Source organism: Pimephales promelas, chromosome 9 (assembly GCF_988280905.1).
Source record: "Pimephales promelas chromosome 9, fPimPro1.hap1.1, whole genome shotgun sequence".
Taxonomy (NCBI): Eukaryota; Metazoa; Chordata; class Actinopteri; order Cypriniformes; family Leuciscidae; genus Pimephales; species Pimephales promelas.
In genome coordinates this window covers 4,010,777-4,034,173 of record NC_142777.1, presented here as the reverse complement: position 1 = coordinate 4,034,173, position 23,397 = coordinate 4,010,777, and the positions used below count along the sequence as shown (strand labels likewise).

Sequence of the window (23,397 nt, the reverse complement as noted above, 5' to 3'; positions counted from 1 at the left end):
CCAAAACAACAACAACAAAAAATAATAATAATAAACAACAGAAAGAGAACTTATGAACAGTACTCACAACAATATGCTAGGCAACACTACAACGAGAAGTTTGATGTTACAAAAGTCCGGAGGAATTCAGCAAGCAGTTTTAACAACACAGACATTCCATAGCATGATTAGCAACAACGATTTTAAATACCTAAAAGCAGATTAGAAAAGGGGCTTTTAAAACGTTAGAAGAGATCTAGCTGCTTGATATAAGGCCATTTGATTTGACGTTACGTTTTCAGTGTCTCTGGCTATCACCGTACCTATGACAATCCTCTACTAGGAAGATATTAACGCTGATAGTATTTACGGGGTGAAATCTTCTCTATGGTTATAGAACAGAAACGCTATGGTCCCTCTTCAATCACGCTGTTTTCCTTGCAATATAATTATTCATATATGCACAGCCCTTATTTCAAGGGAAAACAAAAAAACTTGCAATGCCTAAAAGCATTTGGGGGAGAATATCTTCTTTAATTCTTAAATACGTGAGAGACAAAAAAAAGAAGATCTTGAATAACATTAAGGCTATATACACAAAATGACAAACTGCACTGCCAAAAACCCCTTAAACAAAGTCCCAGGATGCCCTTTTCTCCTGGGCGAGGAGCTCACGTAGGTGTCCTGGCTGCGTCAGTCCAGCTGTGTGTTCAGCGAGGCCTCGTCTCCTACAGGCCCTTGGACGGGCCCGGGTTCTTGCCCAGCTGAGAGGAGGGCAGGCCCTGGAGCGCCCCCAGCTGCTGGTACAAGCCCAGCAGGTCCATCTGGTTCATGGGGGCAGAGAGGCCGTTCTGCATGGCCAGCTGGTTGAGGAGCATCCCCTGTCTCGCCAGGGCCATCTGCTGCTCCTGCACCTTGCGGTTGGCCACCACCTTCTGCACGTACATCATCAGCTGGAGGGAGACCGGGAATGGACGTTATTCATTTGTGAGAGCGATACATAAACCAGAGCTCTTGATAACGTCGGACACATAACTGTTACCAAACAGCTACTAAAGTGTTGCTAATGTCACACAAATCATGTTTCTGTTCGCCATCTCGGCATAAAGATTAGGATCAGCATACTTTAAATGTCATAGAAAGTCTCTGGACGGTTCATTATATTATACAGCATATCAAGATCTCTGGTTTCAAATAGAACTGGGGCTTTTCTTCTGAGCTGAACGAACGAGAACTATAGACCATTTCACAAGATGTAAGTAACACTGGTCCAGAAACACTTCCTGTTTCAGTTTGTAACTGTTTTCTTTATTTCACATGTAAAGAAAACATCTTAAAGATGTTGTTTAACTTTTTGATTCAGTTTTACATGTTCTGTTGGTTGTATTTTATCCCAGCTTTTGTGTGGTGTTAAAAAACTGAAACAGGAAGTGCTTCTGGACCAGTGTTGTTTACATCTTGCAAAATGGTCTATATACGGACGATTTTTTATAGTTATAATATTGTTAAGAAACATCAAACGACAAAATATGCTTTTTTCCAGAATACCATCACGATTGAAAATGTGATGGATTTCATTCAACGGTTCAATAAACAAGTAGTTAATATTAAGTCACAACTGCCTCATTCTTGAATGAATAGAGTGCCGAAGTTACGACGTCACTCTTGTAGGCCAAAACGCGGAAGTGAGTTAGCATTTTAGCACTCCCGGTTCGCTCGCTCTAAAGTCTATGTGATTTTTGAATGGGTTTTTGCTAAATCGCCTGAAATAAGGTTTGTGGTGAGCAGAGCCTCTAAATATTTTCACGTGTTGATCTATGACAAAAAACACAGTTATAACCTGCTTGTGTTTTTTTTTTACTTTATTGTGTCTGATTGTGTTTTTGTAAATGTTTATATAGGCTTCAAAATGTATACATTACTAGTAAAGAGTCCACCAAAGCGTTTTTCCACGCCTCTGGCGTATGTTTTCAATTGTTTTCAATGGGAGTGGTGCGTTTCTTAAACGCCATGAGCGTGCCGAGGCGCTGTGCGTTTTTTTTTTCTCACGCTGAAGCGCCGAGCGCCCGGCGTTTGTACTGGTCGGTGGGAGTTGAAAAATGTTCAACTTTGGATAAAACACAGCGCTCATCACTGTCACTTTTTACCCATCCGTTCAATCACAGTGGAGGAGGGGGCGGGACTAATACCACACCGACCAACTGTCACAACATTCAAACTGCTGCAGATATTCTGTATCATAGCAACGAAACGTCTCAACGGAAAAACGCTGCGTTGCCAAAACGCTCTCAAGCGCCCAAAGCACGGCGTCTTCAGCAGAGCGTCTAGCGTTTTCAGCTGGCTAAAAATGCTTTGGTGGACACACGGCCTAAGGGTCACAACTCTTTATTGAACACAGATCTTATTTTTTTGTGATTTTCCAAAAGCCTATGGGAAAAATGCATAGCATTTCGATCGAGGGAACCCATGCGCCGCTAGCTTCCGAGTTGTCCTACAAAGTGACGTCATAACTTCGGCACTCTATTGGCCATTTGAACGAATCGTTTGAATTAATAACTCAAAGCCTCAATTAGACGTTCACCTGCCGCCACCTACTAGAGGTTTAGTTTCAAGTTTAAAAGTACCATTTCCAACATTTCTTATTTGTATATTTAAAAAAATATATATTTTAAACAATCTTAGTAAGTGAAAGTGATTTAATTTGATTGTCTTATAGTGTCTTATTATTCTAATTAAATTTATTGATCAATTTTGAATCTACACTGTGCAACTCTTTTAGTTTATTCTTAGCTAAAAAGAGTTAGTTCTTCTAAAAATATATGTGCTCATTAATGTGGATTTACTTCGCTCAAGTAATAAAGTATTGTCGTGAGTGTATAATATGCCATTGAACATACACACGGGTAAGGGGTTCTAATGTCGGTCGCCATGTTGCCCCTCCATCTTGAAAGTACATTAGCCAAAGAGGGACATACCCGTTAATTCAAGCTTCGCCGTTCGCGTTTACGTTTGAGTTAACACTCATGGACGAGTTTGAACTGGAAGCCATGTTAATCTTGGACTACATTGGCCACCGTAGGAGTTAAAACGAAATCGGAATTGAGAGGAACAGAAACTAATATTCACTGGATGGTTATATACCATTTTCACCTCTAGATGGGGGTAAAAATCACACAGTGTAGCTTTAAGAAATTGAAATGAAAGACGAAGCATTCATTTTAATAAGTTTAAAAAAAGCCCTTTATAAATGTAAAAAAAAAAAAAAAACTTGCTTTAAATATAATGGGACTCTTATTTTTTTAAAGGCCTACGCTTTACTATTGCCAGCTGCTCATTTAAAACGATGATGGAGATCAAATACAACACTATAAATGTAGGCCCTTGTCCCAAATGGGACACTTTATGTGTTCTTAAACATCTAAGACTTTTTATAACCTTAAATTAGATGAAATATTGAGATTTTTCTCTGAATTTAACTCTGAGACTTTTTAAGGATTCGTAAGGACCCTAAATTAATTCACACCTCATATTTAACTATATTTGACGAATGGAGAAAACAAGTTGCCGAAATATGCTGGTAAAAGTGGTCCCAGTAGTAAAAGTCCCATTTCATTCTATTTAGGTTCAAAAGTTCATGTCACTTAAACACAAGAAGAGCAGATGATGTCACGGAAACATTGAGAAGTGAGCAAACGTACAGTTTGTTGCTTGCTGAGGACATCACGGTAAATAGCCTCCCTGTGTTTGATTTCCAGCTCGTAGCCGGCCTGCCTCCCAAGAGCCATGGACTGGACCTGGGCCTCCGGTAAACTCGGATTCTCCTTCCACTGCCAAAAACAACACACCTGTTACATCCTGTAGACCTCAACAAACAAACACTTACACGCTCATCACACACACAAACACATTTAGCAGTGAGAACTCAGAACTCAGTCCAACACAAGCTTAATAATACTGATGACACAGCAACCCACAGAGTCAATAAGCACAGCCTCAAAAGTGTAGGTTTTGCCCATACAAGACTTGCAAGTTGTGGCTCGTTGTAATGCAGTTGCTAAGGTGTTCTAAGTGGTTGCTAGGTACAAAGAGTCTACCCACACGTTTGTTCTATGTAAGACTGATATGTTTTATCACATCAGTTTGTTTTTTTTAACCACAAAAGTGGTTCTTGCCTCGGCAAACACCGACTGCCAAGCAAATGTAAGTCACTTTAGAAATGTTTACAATTGTTAACATAAATTTTCCACTATTATCAGGGAAAAGTGTGATATGCATCCGTCTCATTAGCCTACAGAAGCAAACCTGGAACTGCACTGATAAGGCTCCGATATACCTTATGCGGAGTGATGTCATTTCAAACAGATCCGGCCAAAATCAAGTGTGTTTGGAGTTTGATTCTGGAGTTTGAAACAGCTTGCCAAAGTGAACTTTCTAGAAAAAGTTTGCTCTGGCTGGTGAACAACTTCGACCTACCATTGGTCAGTGGCGATTACATAACAAGTAAGTGGCTCTGAGGTAGGGCCCTAAAATTTCCGCGATCGCGGAATTGGCCAATTAACACGGAATCTAGTGTTAACGTGGAATTTTACATATTTGGAATAAAATTCGTTTTTTGTGTGGGAGAAGAACGCATGTCTGGGGAAAATGCAGAGAGACGGGGAAGCAAATCTGGGCGACACAACCCCATCAAAACAATAGCCGCGTTTCCACTGAAAGCATGGCGAAGCGGCTCTCCCCGGCTCTGCTTTCGTCGGCGAAAAAGTTAAGAAACTCGTCGCACACACATACACACAAAGTCCCCTCCGTGCACGTCTGTCTATGAGGTGCCGGACTGAGTGTGTGTGTCCGAGTCGAGAGCGCGCGAGAGAGACGAGACAGCACGCTCAACAGTGCACACGAGAGACAGAAGCTGCGTCCCAATGTGCAACTATGCCCGAAATAGTATTGACAGTTATTAATGTCACATACTATTTAGGATGGATAGTATGCACATTACGACGCAGCTAGAGAGTGACTTTTAACTTATATAAACTAATACAATTTATTTTACAGGACAGTTTAAAGCTCATAACCATATTTTGTTGTTACTTGAAGTACTTAGAGTGCAGTGTTATGTTGCATCATGCAGTATTTGTCATTTTAAGAGTAAATGCCTATTTTATTTGTGTACATTTTAATCATTAACATTAAAAGCTCTTTTTACAACTAAAATAACAGTAAAGGGTTAAAAAAAAACTGAATTCCCAAAAATTAAAACGGAAAAAACGGAATTTGGGATAAAATAAAACAGAATTTGGGAAAAAATAAAACGGATTTTATAGGGCCCTACTCTGAGGCTCCGTCTTCCGTGACAGAAAAAACATTGTGGTTTATGTCTTCTGTCGAGTTCAGATGCGAGTAAAAACATGAACACATTGGAGAGCTGCTTCATTGTAGAAATTGAAGTTGCACTTCAAAGTGAAAATCAATCTTTTGTATAAAGAGCCGAAATGCAAAAATATCCACGTCGCTATGATCAGATGCTGTCCTATTGCTGTGATTTCTCTTGCGTTTTTTTTTTTCGTTTTAGGAAAGCGGCAAGCGCATATTTACATCCACACACACGTTGGCTAAGGATATACCGCTGCTGAGGTATTTCAAACTCCTCTTTACCCCTCACAGAGGAACGAAAAATAACTTCGCCGTGAGTATTTCGGAGCCTTTATGTGCAGCCTTTCGGATGAAGTGCCTGAACGCAGGGACTCGCCCTCCACCCATCACTCACCACCTGCGCGATGATGTCCTCCAGTGGTTCCCGAGGCACTGACTTCAGAGCACTCGTGGCCTCCAACACTTTCTGCCTGCCCTGGTTAATCAAATCCTTGAGCATAGAGGGAAAGAATCAAGTGTGAGAAGACACAAAGAACACAGTAGACAAGATTAAAACAAACGCTGAATCTGATATTTTCACAGGGATAACTAGCATACATAAATAGCAGCTGGCATAGCGCGACGCCAAATGTCGCTGCCTGAGGACGCATGTCACAATTAGCTGCCGGCTGAAGGAATGTGAAACGTGCATGTGGGGCTCATTACTTACCTCCAACTGTTGGTTGCTCATGGAGGCCAAGGCGGCCACGTTGAAGGGGAAGTAGGAGTTTGATGCTCCCACGCCCATTTGAGGATAGGCCTGCTGGTTGAAACGCATGGACAGACCCTGAAACAACAGCAGAGCGAGTCCATCAGTCCAACAGAACCAGACAAACTTAATTCAGGGTTTGTACAGATACTGAAAAATTTAATTATAGGACTTTCAAGCACTAATTTGTTTGGTTTTCAAGGACTACAATCAAAGATCTCACTTACTATCCTTTATTATCTAAAAAAAAGGTAAAATGATAAATAAAAATATCCTAAAAACAAAACAAAATGGAACAAATAAAGTGCAGCACATGCAAAATACGCAATGACTGTGGCAACATCTACCATTAAAAGGATACTATGACAAAGATATCGCTTTCCTTATTGAAACTTATTTTTTTTCCATGAATACATGATCGACCTGATCACCTAAAGGATTATTAGGAACAGCATACTAATACTGTGTTTGACCCCATTTCGCCTTAATTCTACGTGGCATTGATTCAACAAGGTGCTGAAAGCATTCTTTAGAAATGTTGGCCCGTATTGATAGGATAGCATCTTGCAGTTGATGGAGATTTGTGGGATGCACATCCAGGACACGAAGCTCCCGTTCCACCACATCCCAAAGATGCTCTATTGGGTTGAGATCTGGTGACTGTGGGGGCCATTTTAGTACAGTCAACTCATTGTCATGTTCAAGAAACCAATTTGAAATGATTCGAGCTTTGTGACATGGTGCATTATCCTGTTGGAAGTAGCCATCAGAGGATGGGGACATGGTGGCCATAAAGGGATGGACATGGTCAGAAACAATTCTCAGGTAGGCCGTGGCATTTAAACGATGTCCAGGGGCCTAAAGTGTGCCAATAAAACATCCCCCACACCATTACACCACCACCACCAGCCTGCACAGTGGGAACAAGGCATGATGGATCCATGTTCTCATTTTGTTTACGCCAAATTCTGACTCTACCATCTGAATGTCTCAACAGAAACTGAGACTCATCAGACCAGGCAACATTTTTCCAGTCTTCAACTGTCCAATTTTGGTGAGCTCTTGCAAATTGTCGCCTCTTTTTCCTATTTCTAGTGGAGATGAGTGGTACCCGGTGGGGTCTTCTGCTGTTGTAGCCCATCCGCCTCAAGGTTGTGTGTGTTGTGGCTTCACAAATGCTGTGCTGCATACCTCGGTTGTAACGAGTGGTTATTTCAGTCAATTCATTTCATTCTCCTCTGACCTCTAGCATCAACAAGGCATTTTCGCCCACAGGACTGCCGCATACTGGATGTTTTTCTCTTTTCACACCATTCTTTGTAAACCCTAGAAATGGTTGTGTGTGAAAATCCCAGTAATGCCTTGTTCACACTACATGATTTTAAAATGTCGGGCTGAACTGTGCAGTTCACACTACATGACTTGCTCTCAGTGAAATCATGAGTGTTCAAGTTGTTTAGCTGTTCACACCACACAACACAACGTGATTGATCCACAACAGGAGGTAACTCACTACACGAGTTAACAACGCACTACATAGAGATACAACCACGATCGGATGATAAGAGCATATCATTTGTGACTCAATTAGAGCTGTTTCAGTACTATAATACGGTCTAAATCCTGAAAATAATCAAACAAATAACGAGTTGACAACAACACAATTCTATCCTGTCTAGAAACCATGTTTTGTCACGAAAAACCACGCAATAAAACGAACCAGAAATGACGCGAAACTGCAGAGAAGAACACAACACGCGAATATGGACGTCAGACAGAAACTAGTGCTGCACACTGTTTGCTCGACGATATGCTCTGAGAAAAAAAAATGCAAAAAAGAAAAAGTAAGATTTACCTGTGTCCTCAACCCATGCGTTGCTATGATTGGCTGTACTCATGACATCACTGAGATTGAGTCGCGCGACTGGGCGAGATATCTAGCATGCTAGATATTTTTCTGAGCTCGGTGACCTGTCTGCGAGCTGTCTTTGATGCGTTGTTGGCTCTTTCACACTAACTGATTGGCGAGCGTTAATCGTCCGCTAATCGCCCGCGATTTGCACGCGATAACACCCTGACTTGTCGGCGACTCAACGATTTGCAAATCGGGCTTAAATCGGGCTTAAAATCACGTAGTGTGAACTAGGCTTACCTGAGAAGATGCCACGCTCAAAATTGCTTAAATCACCTTTCTTTCCCATTCTGACATTCAGTTTGGAGTTCAGGAGATTGTCTTGACCAGGACCACACCTCTAAAGGCATTGAAGCAACTGCCATGTGATTGGTTGATTAGATAATTGCATTAATGAGAAATTGAACAGGTGTTTCTAATAATCCTTTAGGTGAGTGTATACTTGGATATTAATATGAGCAATATCACATTCGTAGTCTTGTGAAATGTCTTCATATCTTTACCAGACAGGCTGCAACATTTTGAATAAAAATATTGTTTCATAAAAAAAGAAAAACATCACAAATATGAATATATATATTTTTAAGGGTTTTCCAGGACTTAAATTTCAAAAAGTCAAATTCAAGTACTTCAAGCACTTGTACTTGCACCTCATCTGTTAATTTAATGACACGAGGTCACATGCGGTCTTCAAATCAGGTTCGGCCTGACAGATACGTTAGTCGTCCATCACACTAGCGCCTGCTGTAGGGTAATCATAGCGCATCACAATTGTTTTTTTAGAATGGTGTTTTCCACTCGATTTGCGACTTTAGACATGATTTGTCTCCGATCTGGCGAAGACGCACGGCAAACTATTATTCATAGCCAACAAATCACTGGATGATCCAAAAAATCCTGATGTGCACCCATGTGAACCTCTGTTAGGGTCCTGCCCAAGCTGTGTTTGTCTTACGGCTCTAAACACAGCGCTCCCCTCGCGAAGGTCAGCAGGATGCCCGTGTTTGTGTGTAAATGAACTACCGAGGCAGATGCGGCCGATCCCGCTCTCTAATTGGGTCTTCGGTGCGTGCAGCTCGTAAACACACTCCACAGCTGAGTGTCCGGTGTTCAGACCTGGCATAAGCAGGTGTTCGGCAGAGAGGACCACAGCTGCACCACAGACACTCAAACATCTAAACTGACGCTCTTTCAATCTGCTTTCAAAAGATGACGCTCACTGAATGGCTGTCTTCAACTAAATCATGAGCAGAACTCGATAGGGTTCTCTAATCACTGCGAGTGACTGCTTTAAATCCACCTTAACGGCTCTGACATTGTTAATGATTTTCAGCAACCAAATTAGACAAAACTCTTCCAATCTCAAAATACACAAATGACTGAAGCGAGATGATCAAAAGCAGGTGAATTCTTCAGCCAAATCTACAAGCATATTTAAAACATCTTGCCAAGAAAAAACATGAAATTTAGGAGACAGATCACATGTAGAGCAGAATGTGCGTGTCAATATGGTATGAATTACACACAAATCAAAACTCATGTCTGCACTCTCAATGCTCAGTGTAACAGCTGAGAGCCAGCAGGTACAACTGCGGACTACAAATACAGCTCCTGTGTTGGGCACTAAAAGTACAGTGATATTTTCCATGTGGTCTTTTTATTGCAATACTTGGGATGTGCATTTTTGTCATTTTTACTGCTTAAATACTCATGAAAAGGAGCAGATTCAGTCTGTTTTTTTAGCTGTAGGTCTATGTGCATTTATGTCAATGTTTGCGATTACATCGCATCGCATCTTATTTCAGCAGAAGCTTTTTTTCTAGTTTGAAGTAGTTTTTGAAGATCTTTGAAGTAGCGTTTAAATAGGGAAATCAGTTTAGATGTTGATCTGATTTTGAAAAGGAATCATTACAGTAAATCAGAAATTAAAGAGAAGGCACTTGTGATATAATTCAACTAGAGTCTCTAAACTGGAGACAACGACTCCGATTGTTTGAATCCAACAAAAGATTCCAGGACTGGCTATAAAGACAGACTCTCAGCCATCAGACAAGCAGGTTTCACTATGTTTATGTAAGGGTTATGATTATGATTTGACCCTCTGAACTACTAGACACTTCAGAAAAGCTGTGCTTCAATGGGTTCAGGAAGAACTGTTACCCCTCTTGCAAGCAACAGGGCTTTTTGGTAGCTCTCAATGCCTTTATGTAGCTATAAAAACAGCTTTATTTTTACAAGGAGCAATACTTTTGAAGCTTTTGAAAACTTTTATGTAAGCACATGTGTAAACAGTTAGACCTCTCTCATGGTAATGTGTCCATAACTAAAATGGCCATTTTTTTGTTCATTTCTTATGATGATACAACTCCAAATTATTATTTGAGAGTTGCAGTCCATAACTACAGAACTAATACCTCACCAAGAATTCTTAAACTGCTATCAGTAATGGACAGATACAGATAGACTTTGTAACATGTCTAAAATCTGCCTTATTTTTCTGAGTGACATTAGATGATATCTTTATAACAGTAAAGGGTTTGTGTGGCTACGCACCTTCTTCTCTGCCTCGTATTCGGTCCACGCTGCCTTGCGATCTTCCTCACTCAGTGCCTCTTCCTCCTTGTGGTCCAGCAAAGAGTCATGCTCGTGGTAGCCGACGATCTGATCTTTGTAGCTGTGAAGCAGCTCTGCAAGGAAAGGATCCTGGGAAAGGAGAAAGAGACGAGTCAACATCCTACATCAATACACACAAAGATAATAATTTACCACGATTATTTATATAAACATACAATAATTAATGGGTTAAACGACTTGGCTAGTATTCACGTAAACACTGTCGGTTATGTGCAAAGTGAAAGTAAACAGTTGATAAAGAAATGTGGATGTGTATCATTATATTGGATCTGTGCTATAATCTATATATATAAATTCCTGCTGCTGTATGGCATTTATGTTAATCAAACAAGAAAAGACAGCTTTAACAAAGATTCATCTAGATTTAATTAATATAGTGAACACTACGCTGTGTTATTTTACATTTAATCATTTCTGTACCTGAATAATACTGTTAAACTTTACTTTATTTGTACTTTATCTATGCTTGTAATTAGTGTTTAATCATATTTTTGTACTCACTTTTCACTTGCCTTTGATGATGTTTGAACTATTTGCTGATCAAAAAATGATCCAATGAGTTTTGTAATACGTTTATAACAATAAATGAACATTTCTGAAAATTCACCCCATGTATTATGTAAATTTTACAGACTATAATTTATTATAGTTATAGATATTATTGTGAACGATTCGTCCATATTTCTTGTTTTAACCTCGTTGAATGCCATGCCCACATCTCAACATCCAATCAACAATCCACCACCAGAACCACGTCCCGCCCAACATTTATTTTTTACATCACAATATGGAAGAAAATATACATCACTACCTACCTAGTACACTTGGACAGTCATGTGTGGACATATTCGGAAACTTGCTAACTTTTAGTCATCAAGAAAATGAATGACTCACGATTTTGCATCACATATACGAGTCTACTCTTGGACAAGTTTTAATTTCCTAAAGTTACAGTATGTTTTCATAACACACATTCTTTAATATAAATAAACAGCAGTTCGTTTGCACTACAAAGCTACAATTAAAGAAACAGCCTCCAGCCAAATGTTCAAAATAGGACTTTTAAAATAACTTCCATGCAACTCTGGTATCCATGACTACACTGTTATTGATAACAATACCTGAGTGGCGCATAATTCACATCCAGGCCTCTTACAAACACGGTTTAAAAATGACTCTACAGCTATTGTTTGCTTTTCTTTGTCTTGCCTTTACATTAAAAAGGTCCTCAAGATCTGGAATCCCAACCATACGAGAATAAAACACGCGCTCTATAGTTACGTCGTCACCTGATTGAGCAGCAACAACAAACAAAATTGAACAAAAACAAAATCAATCATAATCGAGACTAATGTTCAAAGAGAAAAAGCCAAATATAGGATTGATTACTAAATTGCTACAGAAAAGGTTTGGATAAACCGAATCGCAGGAATGAAGTGAAAAAAACTCAATCATCCTCCGAAGAGTGTATCATGAATAACCAAGGTCAAGGTTTATTTCAAGAAAGAAAGATAACAGCGGTAAGACAGGTACCAATAACAGAGCCATGCTTTCTGCATTACGGCAGAGTGTAACGGAGAGCGCGGCTACAGACCCATCCACATCAAGGCTTTTCAGTAAATAGCCGGAAAATAAAAACATGTGGCGAAAGCAAGCTTAATCACGCCAGGCCCGGCCTATGATGGTAATTTCTGGCTAAGTGGCTAAATTAAAACATGGCTGGATGCTGCCATGTGAGAAAGCCCTTCTACATCACAACCGTGAAAAAGACTCCACGGAAAAGATGACCTCTTGCTGAAAGTGTGCAGAGCGAAAGACAACCCGAAGATGAAGACATTTCAAACACTCGCCGTCACGAGACGTCAGACCTGAGCTTATCTGAACGTTGTCCAATTTTGAGCCGCCGGGTCAAATGACAGTGAAGCAAGGAATTCTGGGATTCCTGATTAATCTCCAGGCTGGGGCTCCGCGGGTGGTCTCGCCCGTCTCCGTAACCTGCCCTACATGTGCATCTCGACTAAAGGCACTAATGACGGTAACAAGAACTCCTGCATTGTCATAATGTGAGCTAACCCCGCGCATAATGACGGCTTAGGAAAAGGATATCGTTTTACGCCATGCATGGATGTGGAATAGGTTGGGTGGGGGAATGGGGGAATCAGTCTGCAGACGGCAGATTTTTTTTCTTTTCTCAGGGAAATTGGGAGTTGGGATCCCACAGGAAGTGAAACGGGGGGAGGAAGCTTTTTTTTTGCTTCTGATCAAAGCATGGAGGTGCTTGAGCCAGACTTCTGCAAGGATAAATACAGCCCCAGGTGAGGAGCAGTCGATCTGCCCGTGTCTGAACACAGCGCCTTTTCACTTCACAACCACGGAAATCATTTCCTTGTGAGTCTTTGAACATTTTTTGCGCTGTTGTCCATGCATCCTTTTGAAAACAGTTTGTTGACCCCCATAGCAATAATAATAAAGCTTGGAGTAAACTGACATACAAGTTTTGTTTGAACTTATAATGTGTAATTCTCTCACTAGCTGGAAAAAGTGTTTATACTAGGGCTGTAGTCAACCAAAGAAATCCAATTGACATTGAGCATTTATAAAACAACAACGAAAAAAAATCATCAAAAATACATAAAACTATTATAATATAAGCCTATAATTCTTTGAAAATTAAGTGATTTTTTTTTTTAACTGCAAAAAGTGATGAGCTCTGTCCTAGGTCTGTAGTGACAAGTCACAATCGCGCACCTGACCACACCACACGCTACTAAAAAAAAAAAACCAACCAAAAATAACCAAAAATCCTAACAAAAGCTCTCGTTTACACAGGCTGTATATTCTTCTTTACTTTCAAAGCTATGTGTTAACTTTTGTCCAGCCGATCTAGGCGTTTTAAACCAAACCCAAATAGCCTAAAAAACCGTTGTAGAACCGCGTATAGGTTTATTTTCGTTTTGTTACATTATTTAGGCAATTTTCAAATGCGTCAAGTGTACAAATAAAAACAAAAACATTAAGAAAACACAATCTATTGAGTCAGCATGATGAAGCCGTTAAAGGGCCTACTCACGTCTTTTGCGTGCTCAAGTTCGATTTCAAACGTAGGCTTGCGCCCTCATAATGGAAACTACGCGTCACAGTGCGTCCACGCCGCATCGAGATAAAAACATCTCAACTTTTCAGAATGCCATATTGGTCGTTGCGCTATGAAAAGTTAGCTTTAGCCCGCATAGCTTGCACTCCACAGTCTTGTCGTCTTTTTTTTTTCTTTTGTAAAATGTAGCCAGAGAAAAGATTTAGATTTCTCGGACATTTTGTCGACACAAGTGGCGTGAACAGAATGAATACAGCAAAACTACCTATATCCCCTACTGAGCACGAATTCAGCAGCGCAGCCAGCCACAGGTGCGAACCAAGTGTTCTGTGGCGCTGTGACAAAATAGCCCAAATTATTAAAGCATTTAATGTTGGGGATAAAACATAGGCCAATTATGTTTTGAATACAGTAATATACAACTGCTTATCCACAAGTTTCCGAGGGGCGCTCCTGTAAAAAATAAAGTGGGTGAAACTTCCGGTGAGGCGGCGGAAGTAGCATTCCAATGGTATTTTGTGTGTTAGTTAGCGAAGAGGCTAGCTGTTTTTCGGAGAATTATTTTACTATTTAAAGACGCAAATCTTTATGAGAGATGTCGTTACGGAGCTCAGGGACAACATGTGCTGTTCGCGGTTGTATGTATAACCGGACTAAACTAGTTCAGTGGCTTAAACGTGATCGTTTTGAACATAAGCTGAAAACGAAATCAGAGTGATCCTGCCAACGACTGTAGTTTCCATCACCTCCCAAAAGACGACGAATCTTCCTGTGTACATTTGTTTAAATTGTGCGACTTGCATCATATGTCTAATTGTGCACCATTTTAATCGTACATGTTGGCCAGTTCTACTCATAATCCATCAAGACTGTTATGCAAAGACCTTTCAGGCAAAAAGGTCATACGTTTTGCCTGAACAGTAGCACTCTTAATGCATTACTTGACAGCTTGTTTGCTCTCTGCATGACATTTTATAAATTGGCTTTAACAGCTATCAATTAAAGGCTGACAGCAGTAAGTATGCTTCTCGCAGGTTTTCCTAAAATAGAAAGCTGAAACAAAGACACGGCTCCCAAATCACTGCCTGTGAAACAGAACATTAAAATAAACTTGAAGAGCTCTGCTCAACTACATACATTTACGACTTGGCAAACAAAAGGCAATTTACTTAAGACACAGTCCCAGATGAATGCTGCTGGTGTGAAGAACGCAATCAGGTTCAAAGCACACGGTAATTTTTTCTTGCCATTTGGCTTCCTACTAAATGTTCAGCACATTTACAGCTATTTCAGCCCAATTGCCTCTTAAGGTTTTTGATCATGCCACCGCTATAAACTTCTGCTGTACGCTCTTTAGAAAGACAGGATAAATGAAAGTGCGACAGGCTACAACCATAAAAAAAGCTAAAGAAACGGGAAAAATGTGGAAGAACGTTTTGTTTTTTTGTCCTGTTCCGATCGTACCTTGCAACTTGACCTTTGCGATCTGAAAACGGGCATCCATGCGAACAAAAACCTTACCTAACATTTTAAAACGAAGAGCCTAATGCGTGCCTCAGATTTCACAAGACACTACGCTTGACATGCAGGTGCACAAACCAAAGAAACCAAGGGGTCCGGGGCAAGAGACTCGAGGAATGTGAAGGATTGAGATATTTGTAATACCTAACCTTAGCCAGGCAAAACGTACTCTACAGCTGCACACAAATTATACACATAACCTCAATGCCCTGATATAAACAGTCTGCGTCTGCAGAGCTCTTGATGTTTGGCCCAGGACCGTATGTCAGATGTCCGTCAGGAATATCATTCTACGCAACTTTTCTACGATTGACTAAATGGGGGACTTTTTAGGGGTGAGAATTTCTACGACGCACTGCAGTTCGCACCTTCAGGTCGGGGCAAATATCTAAAAATGGAGGGTTGAAGGCAACCACTCATTTAAGGAACATCTGGGGGACTTATTAAGGCCGGTTCCTGCACCTAATTACCCCAACTAAAGTCTGTTCCTTTGCTCAACGAGAGCCAGTCGGCAGGGGAGCCTGAGCGAAAGCAAATTACCACTTTCCCACCGATGGACCACTTTTGGGAAGCGTACACACCGACCCGACCGTGTCACTCGAGTCCGCCCAAGGGTCTCAGCTCTATAAAGGGCCTCCGAAGAGCCCGAGGCAGGGCCAGACCCCAAGCTGGGTGGCTCTTGTGTCTGGGCCAAAGCACTCTTCTTTGTCATTAGAGTGGAAGTCCACTAGCTTCCTTTGTCTCCAATTAGTTCCTCTGAAAAGCACAAGAACATCCTAAAAGAGGTTTGGAATAATGACTGTTCATCAGGTCGGGGGAGGTTTACGGCGTTCCTTTGAAAACTTCAGAGACTAAATAGTGAATCAGCGTAACAGATGGCCTTCATGATGGTATGATGTTTGGGTGAGCTGAAACGGCACACAGGTTCAAAAGCGGGATGTGTGCTTTAGATGGGGAGCGTTCCCAGAAACACTGGGGGAACGTAACTGGTGGGAGCTTTGCTATCGCTAGATCAGAGTAAGTTTATAGTGTACTATTATTACAGAGGGAATTGCTTATACTCTGTATCCTAGAGGCTTTTAAGGAAATGTTAACTTAACTATCAGGTTTCATTTGAATTTTAATGTGTAATACTTATACAAACAAACAAAAATCGTATTAGCAGTGGACAAGTAAATGTCTACCTCAGGCAAGCCAACTAATTTATGTGGTTAGTCGTTTTATGTTTATTTCATGAGTTTTTTTTTGTTTTTACCCAGCCCTTTTACCAAATAAAACAAAAACGTTAACATTCAAGGTTAAATTCTAAAATTGTACACCGAGGATCATCTTTATTATGAACAATATTTGGTAGTGGTAAAAAAAAAAAAACTTGTTTTCTTTTTGGTTTGGCTTGAATGGTTGAGATTACATGCAGTAAACACTACAATGCATTTAAAATGTGGGACTTATGTACATACCCACACTCACTCATAAGCACACTTAGATCAAACACTTAAATCACTCTCATGTCACTTCTGGAATTATGGAATTACAAGATTGCTCACCACTGCACTATGTTGGTTTGTATGTATGTCTGACTGTTTAATAATAATAAAATAAAAATAAAAATAGAATGTAAAACTGACATCTGACACCTGTTTATGTTTTTAATTTTATTTATTTATTTATTTTTCCTTGGTTGAGATTCACTTAAGGATATTTTGCTGTTATGTGGCTCTATGTTGATGATTTATGAAGATGAGATTCTGTAATGAAACTACTAACTACTGAAACTATGTTGGGTGTATAAGCCCACAAGAGAAGCAGGTTGAGCTTTTTTTTTTTTTTTTGGTAGTCTTGTAATGTTGTTGTGTCTTATGTTGTCTGTGTTGTAAATTACTTATGTTTTTAGGACCCCCTTGAAAATGAGATGTTGCATCTCAAGGGGCTATCCTGTCAATAAATTCAATCAAATCTTAAAAATAAAATAAAATAATAATAAAAAATAAATAAATGTGGGACTGTATTCCCACTGTGCTTTAAGAAAGAATCCAAATGATGCGTTACACTTTTATTTATTATTAATTTAATGGAGGGGGGAATAATGTAGTAACTGGGTTGTATGCAAAGGCGGCATATAAATATTATTGTGATGTACGATTATTATAATATTATTATTTGAGATGTACGATAAATTGAAAATGGTCAAAATTATGATGTCACTGCAAGGTTTTATTTGTGCAACTGAGAATGAATATTACGGAGCTATTCAAATTATATTAGCTAATAGTTCAACACCCCTTAGTTCTCAGTCCAAAGTGGTTTTGTAACAGTGGTTACAAAAAAAAGTGCAAATGTCATATTCTTTTGGCTTATTAAAAAAGGATCAGGGCATTGACAGACACATGCACAAGGTAAGGAAAAGGGCGATGGGTAGAGGTCTGCCAAGTTTAGAAATATTTCCTGTGTTCCATAAACTTGGCGAGGGCATTGTGAGAAATAGAAATATGACTACAGGCTTTGAGGGCTGACTGACTCATCTTCAGACGATTATAGGTATAACAGCTGACTTGCTACATCCTGGTGCAGATTTGGTCAAATGTGGTCATCTGCTGTGTGCAAAGGGTGGGCTCCATCACAGATTAAAAGCTTGATAAAGAACAACAAGCTCCTCAAACATCAACTACAGCTTATGATAAAACGGGGAGACTTCAGCGGAGAGATGAGAGGGTTGTAAAGCCAACATAACCCTTCTGTGATTCGCTGCTGTGTGCTTTGGACACATTTGGTGCATCTAATTTTCAACTATATTATTTATCTGCCTGCATTGACACCATTATAGACCTTATGCACCAGAGAAACGTGGGCGCCGTAATCTTTAGAATATTATCTTTGAACTTCGCTCTGTATATTTCTATGGCATCGCTGTCGAGGAGTAATTAGCTGGTGAAGTGGATTTACTTATTGCAGAGTTAACAAAAGTTATCATAAGCATTGTAAAGCAGAAGTCTTAACAAATGTCGACCGGGAAATTATTTATGAGCAGTTCATTCGTACCTATGCTAGATCGCTGTGGAAATGCAGACCGGAAGTCAAAAGACAAAGAAAAGGGGCGGGGCTACATAAGGTCTATATGAGAACTGAACTTAGCTGGACGATGACATCACTGTTTTCTCCAGAGCAGCTATATATATATATATATATATATATATGAAGAGTTCAGATGCAAAAGCCTCTAAATGCCATTTGAAATTTTCTTCTAAAATGACCATTTTTATCAAGCTTGTATATTTAAGTTCAGTAATTTCACTTAAATGACAATTAATAGGTAATTATCATTGCCATTTAAGTGAAATTACTGAACTTAAATATACAAGCTTGATAAAAATGATCATTTTAGAAGAAAATTTCAAATGGCACTTAGAGGCTTTTGCATCTGAACTCTTCATATATATATATAATATATATATATATATATATATATTAGGGCTGTGCAAAAGTTAATTGCGATTAATCGCATCCAAAATAAAAGTCTGTGTTTACATAATATATTTGTGTGTGCTGTATATAATTATTTTGTATATATAAATACCTATGCATGCATGTATATATTTAAGAATTATTTGCGCTTAAATTCTGTATATATTTATAAATACATAATCTATATAATATAAATATAAATATTTTATATATGAATAACACATTTTCTTAAATATATACATGCATGTGTGTGTATTTATATATACAAAATAATTATATACAGCACACACAAATATATTATGTAAACACAGACTTTTATTTTGGATGCGATTAATCGCAATTAATTTTTGCACAGCCCTAATATATATATATATATATGAACTAAATTTATTACAACAAAAATGAACCATCACTGAACTTACTTAAGCTGGACTGTGACGCTATTTTCTTCTGGAAACAAACTTTGTTGCATTATATTCCTGTTATCTCAGTAAAGCTGCTTTGAAACAATCTAAGTGCTATATAAATAAAGGTGACTTGACGTGTACTAGATGCCTTTGCCTCCAATTACAGGATCCCAGCATCACCGGTTCTGCACTATAAAGCCCTTCAGTAAACAAGGGTCACAAGAGGTAGCTGTGTGCAGCTGTGAGCTGTTGTGAAAGATTAGATGCACAATCGAAGGCCAATGTGGTCTTGTAAAATCTTCAGGGGTTCTCTCCTGTTATGATCTCTGAGCGTTTCTAAGCGCAGGTGCACAAAGGGGACAAAACTATTAAGACAAGAGCAGAGTGCTTTTCTTCCAATCCTCATCCAACATTAAAATGCTCAATGGTTGGGAAGCCAGTAAATAACAGTGTCTCATCCATTGCGAACATCAAAAGGAAACGTGCATGGAACAAAACAAGCCAGGAGCATTCGACTTCGGCCCGGGTGCACACATGACTCTGATTGTGGGGATCGTCTTTTTCAAGCTCAAGACAGAGACTGCAAGCTCAGACAACAGACTAATGAAGATCCATTAGGAGCACAGAAATTGAAACGGGTATGTGCGAAAGATGTTCAGATAAAACGGACACTTGCTCGTCTATGATATGCAAGAAAAACAGATTGCTTTCTAATTTTCTGTCACATTATACTCACACAACCAAATTTACCTCGAGAGATTGCTCAGAATAAGTCCATTATATCCTTTAATTTGAGATGTGCTGTATCCTTTTAATTTGGTGTCTATATGGGGACGTCAGGGTGGATGCTCACTGACGACTTAAAACAGCCAAGACTTTGGCAATGGTCACACTTTACAACAGTGACAGGCTAACATGTACATAGCAAAGACTGACATAAAAAACTATTTTGTACCTTTTCACACTTTAAGTGTAAAGCAGAGATGCAAATTGTTTGATTGTTTATATTGAGGCACAATGTAAACTGTATTATCGCCAAGCTTTAAGTATAAAGTTGGATATTCAAGCCAACTTTATTCACATTCATACAGCCATCTAGCAACTGCTTGATTGCTTGTATCAATGCAAATGTAGATCTGCTAAACGCTACTATGAGGCATTAAGATGTTATAAACATCAACATCATGATTTTCTATTCACCCGTGTTGTGAAAAGCTCTATTCAAATGACTCTGACTTGACAAATTGGAGAAAGAGACAATGAAGTGGTTTTCACCTTGGGCAACATGGGTGTGGCCCGCTTGCTCTTCTTCTCGGAGGGATCGTCCAGCTGATCGGGCTCAAAAGTGTAGAGCTCCGTCAGTTCGTTCATCGTAAAGTGACGTTCAATCTGCTGTTGGTCAACAACTCTGAAGGACAGCGACTGTTTGGTGACCTGCCGGTCATAGATCTTATCCTCCATGGTTCCCTTTAGAAACAAAAAAGAATACAGATCTGATGAGTGACTTAGAAATAGGCCCAATTAGGCAACATTTGTAGCCATTATAGATGCTTCACAAATAAAGCAGTCTCAGAATGTTGTATGCTCTCTTGGATGGAAATATTGGCCAAGCTTGTTGCAGAACCAAACAAGTGCATATAAAAGTATTACTAGCTTAGCAACCTGTTCTCATCCAACTGGTGTTAGTTGAGTCTCTCAATTTACTCTCTATTCAAAAGCCCTGTCTGTAAATAATAGGGTTGGGTATCGGTTGGGTTTTATCCGATACCAGTACCTACTCGGTATTTTTTAAACGGTTCCGGTGCCTAAACGGTTCTTGAAACGGTACTTAAGAAAACGAAACCGCACACACTTTGTCAAAAAAATAATACTACCCCTTTATTTACAGGGCCAAACTGGACACAATATTAACTTACAATATAAATACAAGTAACATATGGTAATGATAAATAAACCAATATAAAATAAAAGTTCATATTTACATAATATCAAATAAAACTATATTATATTAAACAATGTAATTATACTGGAGATTAATAGAGATTACTACCAGGGTAATATCGACATGGCTACAGGTTTGCTTTAATTAGTCATGTAGGCTAAGTTATATTGTCATTTACTAGTTAAGCTTAGCCAGTTTGATATTTCGTTCCCACTGCGTCTTATACGCAGCTTTGAGTAAACATATGAAAGAGAACGTCTCTGTGTAACTCATGTTCTCTGAATAGGGAACGAGACGCTGCGTTCGCTGCCAAATATCTCGCGCTGCCGACAAGCTTCCTTTTTCGGCAGAGAACTCTGAGGAGCAGATGATGCGCGCGCTAATTTAATATGACGACGTGAGCGTCAACGCGGCGCGAATGGTGATTCTTCTATATCCATAGACAATCGTTATTCTGAAACGTAATTTTACACGTGAAATGCAGCCAAACATTTCACGTGTGTTTAATCTCCTCGCTATCAGCAGACGTTCGGTGAGTCTCCCGCATATTGATAACGGCTCCTGGATGATCGCAAATTAGTTAAAATCTCCAGTAATCTAGAGCGAGCGAGCAAGAGCGCACGTGCGAGACAGATCAGACAGTGCTTCAATAAACCGTATAGTGCGCGCACGTCGGAGAGGGAGACAGCGAGAGAATGCGTGTGTGCGCCTCATGCCATAGACTCAGGAATCGAAATCAGGCACCGAAATGTTCATTCTAATTCGGTCTGGTTACTACCGTTTACGTCAGAACCGGTTCCCTATTGGCACCGAGTTTCGGAACCCAACCCTAGTAAATAAACATGTGAATTTATACATAGAAATGAACACAACAAATAAACTCATCCAAGCTATTTTCTCACCTGAGCCAAAAACCTGTAGACAAACACAGTCTTCACTTGACCAAAGCGATAGACTCTGAAAATACTCTGAACGTCGTAGGACGGGTTCCATGAGGCATCAAAAATGATGACCCTGTTTGCAGCTACCAAGTTGATCCCGAGAGAACCAGCTCTGGTTGAGATGAGGAACAATCGACCCCTGAAGAACAAGAACAATTAGTGCTTGACACTAGTGGAAAAGTGAGGAAAGGTTCCACTGATTACTACTCCAAAGGGAAACGTGTTTTTACCGAACATTACTGGTGTCATTGAACTCCTCTGCCCATTTCTTCCTGGTCAAGGCGTTCGTGGAACCATCCAGGCGGTAGTAGTCAAGGTTTCTGAACCACTTGCCCTCACCTTAAAGGAACAACAGCATAGCCAGTCAACAAGCCATTTCTAGCAAAGGTTTTCTGCAGCGGTCATGGCCCCCACACCTTGGTTAACTTCAAATTCAAGGACTTTTCAGGTCCAACACCCTCAAATTCAAGGACTTAACATGGGGACACGTTTCAAGTGAGAGCAAGGTTACATCATGTTATAAATGATAAAAATAAATTCAAGCACTTTCAAGTTGCGGTATCTATGGGGGTTTATTTTCCAAAACTTTCCAGGTCCTTGGTGGGGTTTTTTTTCTTTCAGATTCACAAACTTTCAAGGATTTCAAGGACCCATGGGAACCAGGGTGTGTGCTTTATATAAAGAGCTCTGGGGAAAGTAGGCACCCTACATAGGTGGCAAAGTCTAGAGAACTCATGTTCAGCATCTAATATCGTGGCCTCCCACACTCGTGTTCATACCTAACATTTCAATATGTTTCCAATTATTCCTGTGATCTTTTCATTACAAATTACAAAGCCTTAAGCAAACATTTTTTTGCAAGATAAAAAAGGGCCTAATCATTTTCAAAATGAAAGTAAAAACAGCTGTGAGGGTTTAATTAGGACCATGACCTTATTCCAGAGTCTTTATATTTACATGCGCATATTTGCGTGTTTCTGCAGACACTTAACCTAGATCTGTGTCAGATGTGTGCGCAAATATAAGATGATGAGTATTCACATGGAAACCCAAAGTTTGCACTTACAGGATCAGTGCTCACGTTGCTTTTTTATTTGCTAAAATCAATGTTAAATTTACAGCACATATAATAATTCAAATAAAAACGGCAGGATTGGCCATAAACATACAACAGAAAACTCCTAATAGACACATGGGCCACTGTACAAACCATATGGAGTCATAAATAAGGAACAAAGAATATAAACAATATTAGAAGTATATTATATATTGTAATCCCACAGGCAAGACGTGGTCCAAATGTGTTTTTTTTACATCTATTGGCATATATTAATATTTAAATTAGAGCCAGACCGATATTAGTATCGGCCGATATTAGGCCTTTTCC

The 23,397-nt window shown here is 39.6% G+C and overlaps 1 protein-coding gene across 2 annotated transcripts in view; it reads right to left on the bottom strand.

Annotated features, from left to right (window-relative positions):
• Positions 1-228: 228 nt before the first annotated feature.
• atrx (ATRX chromatin remodeler) overlaps positions 229-23,397 on the bottom strand; it is a 66,564-nt gene continuing 43,395 nt past the window's right edge. For both annotated transcript variants that reach the window (XM_039694200.2, XM_039694201.2), the window contains exons 28-35: positions 22,241-22,349; positions 21,972-22,149; positions 20,403-20,594; positions 10,563-10,712; positions 6,059-6,175; positions 5,744-5,839; positions 3,678-3,806; positions 229-932 (exon numbers count right to left, since the gene is read on the bottom strand). In XM_039694200.2, coding sequence (XP_039550134.2) covers positions 708-932; positions 3,678-3,806; positions 5,744-5,839; positions 6,059-6,175; positions 10,563-10,712; positions 20,403-20,594; positions 21,972-22,149; positions 22,241-22,349 — 1,196 coding nt within the window. In that variant the 3' untranslated portion in view covers positions 229-707. The remainder of the gene's footprint in view (positions 933-3,677; positions 3,807-5,743; positions 5,840-6,058; positions 6,176-10,562; positions 10,713-20,402; positions 20,595-21,971; positions 22,150-22,240; positions 22,350-23,397) is intronic.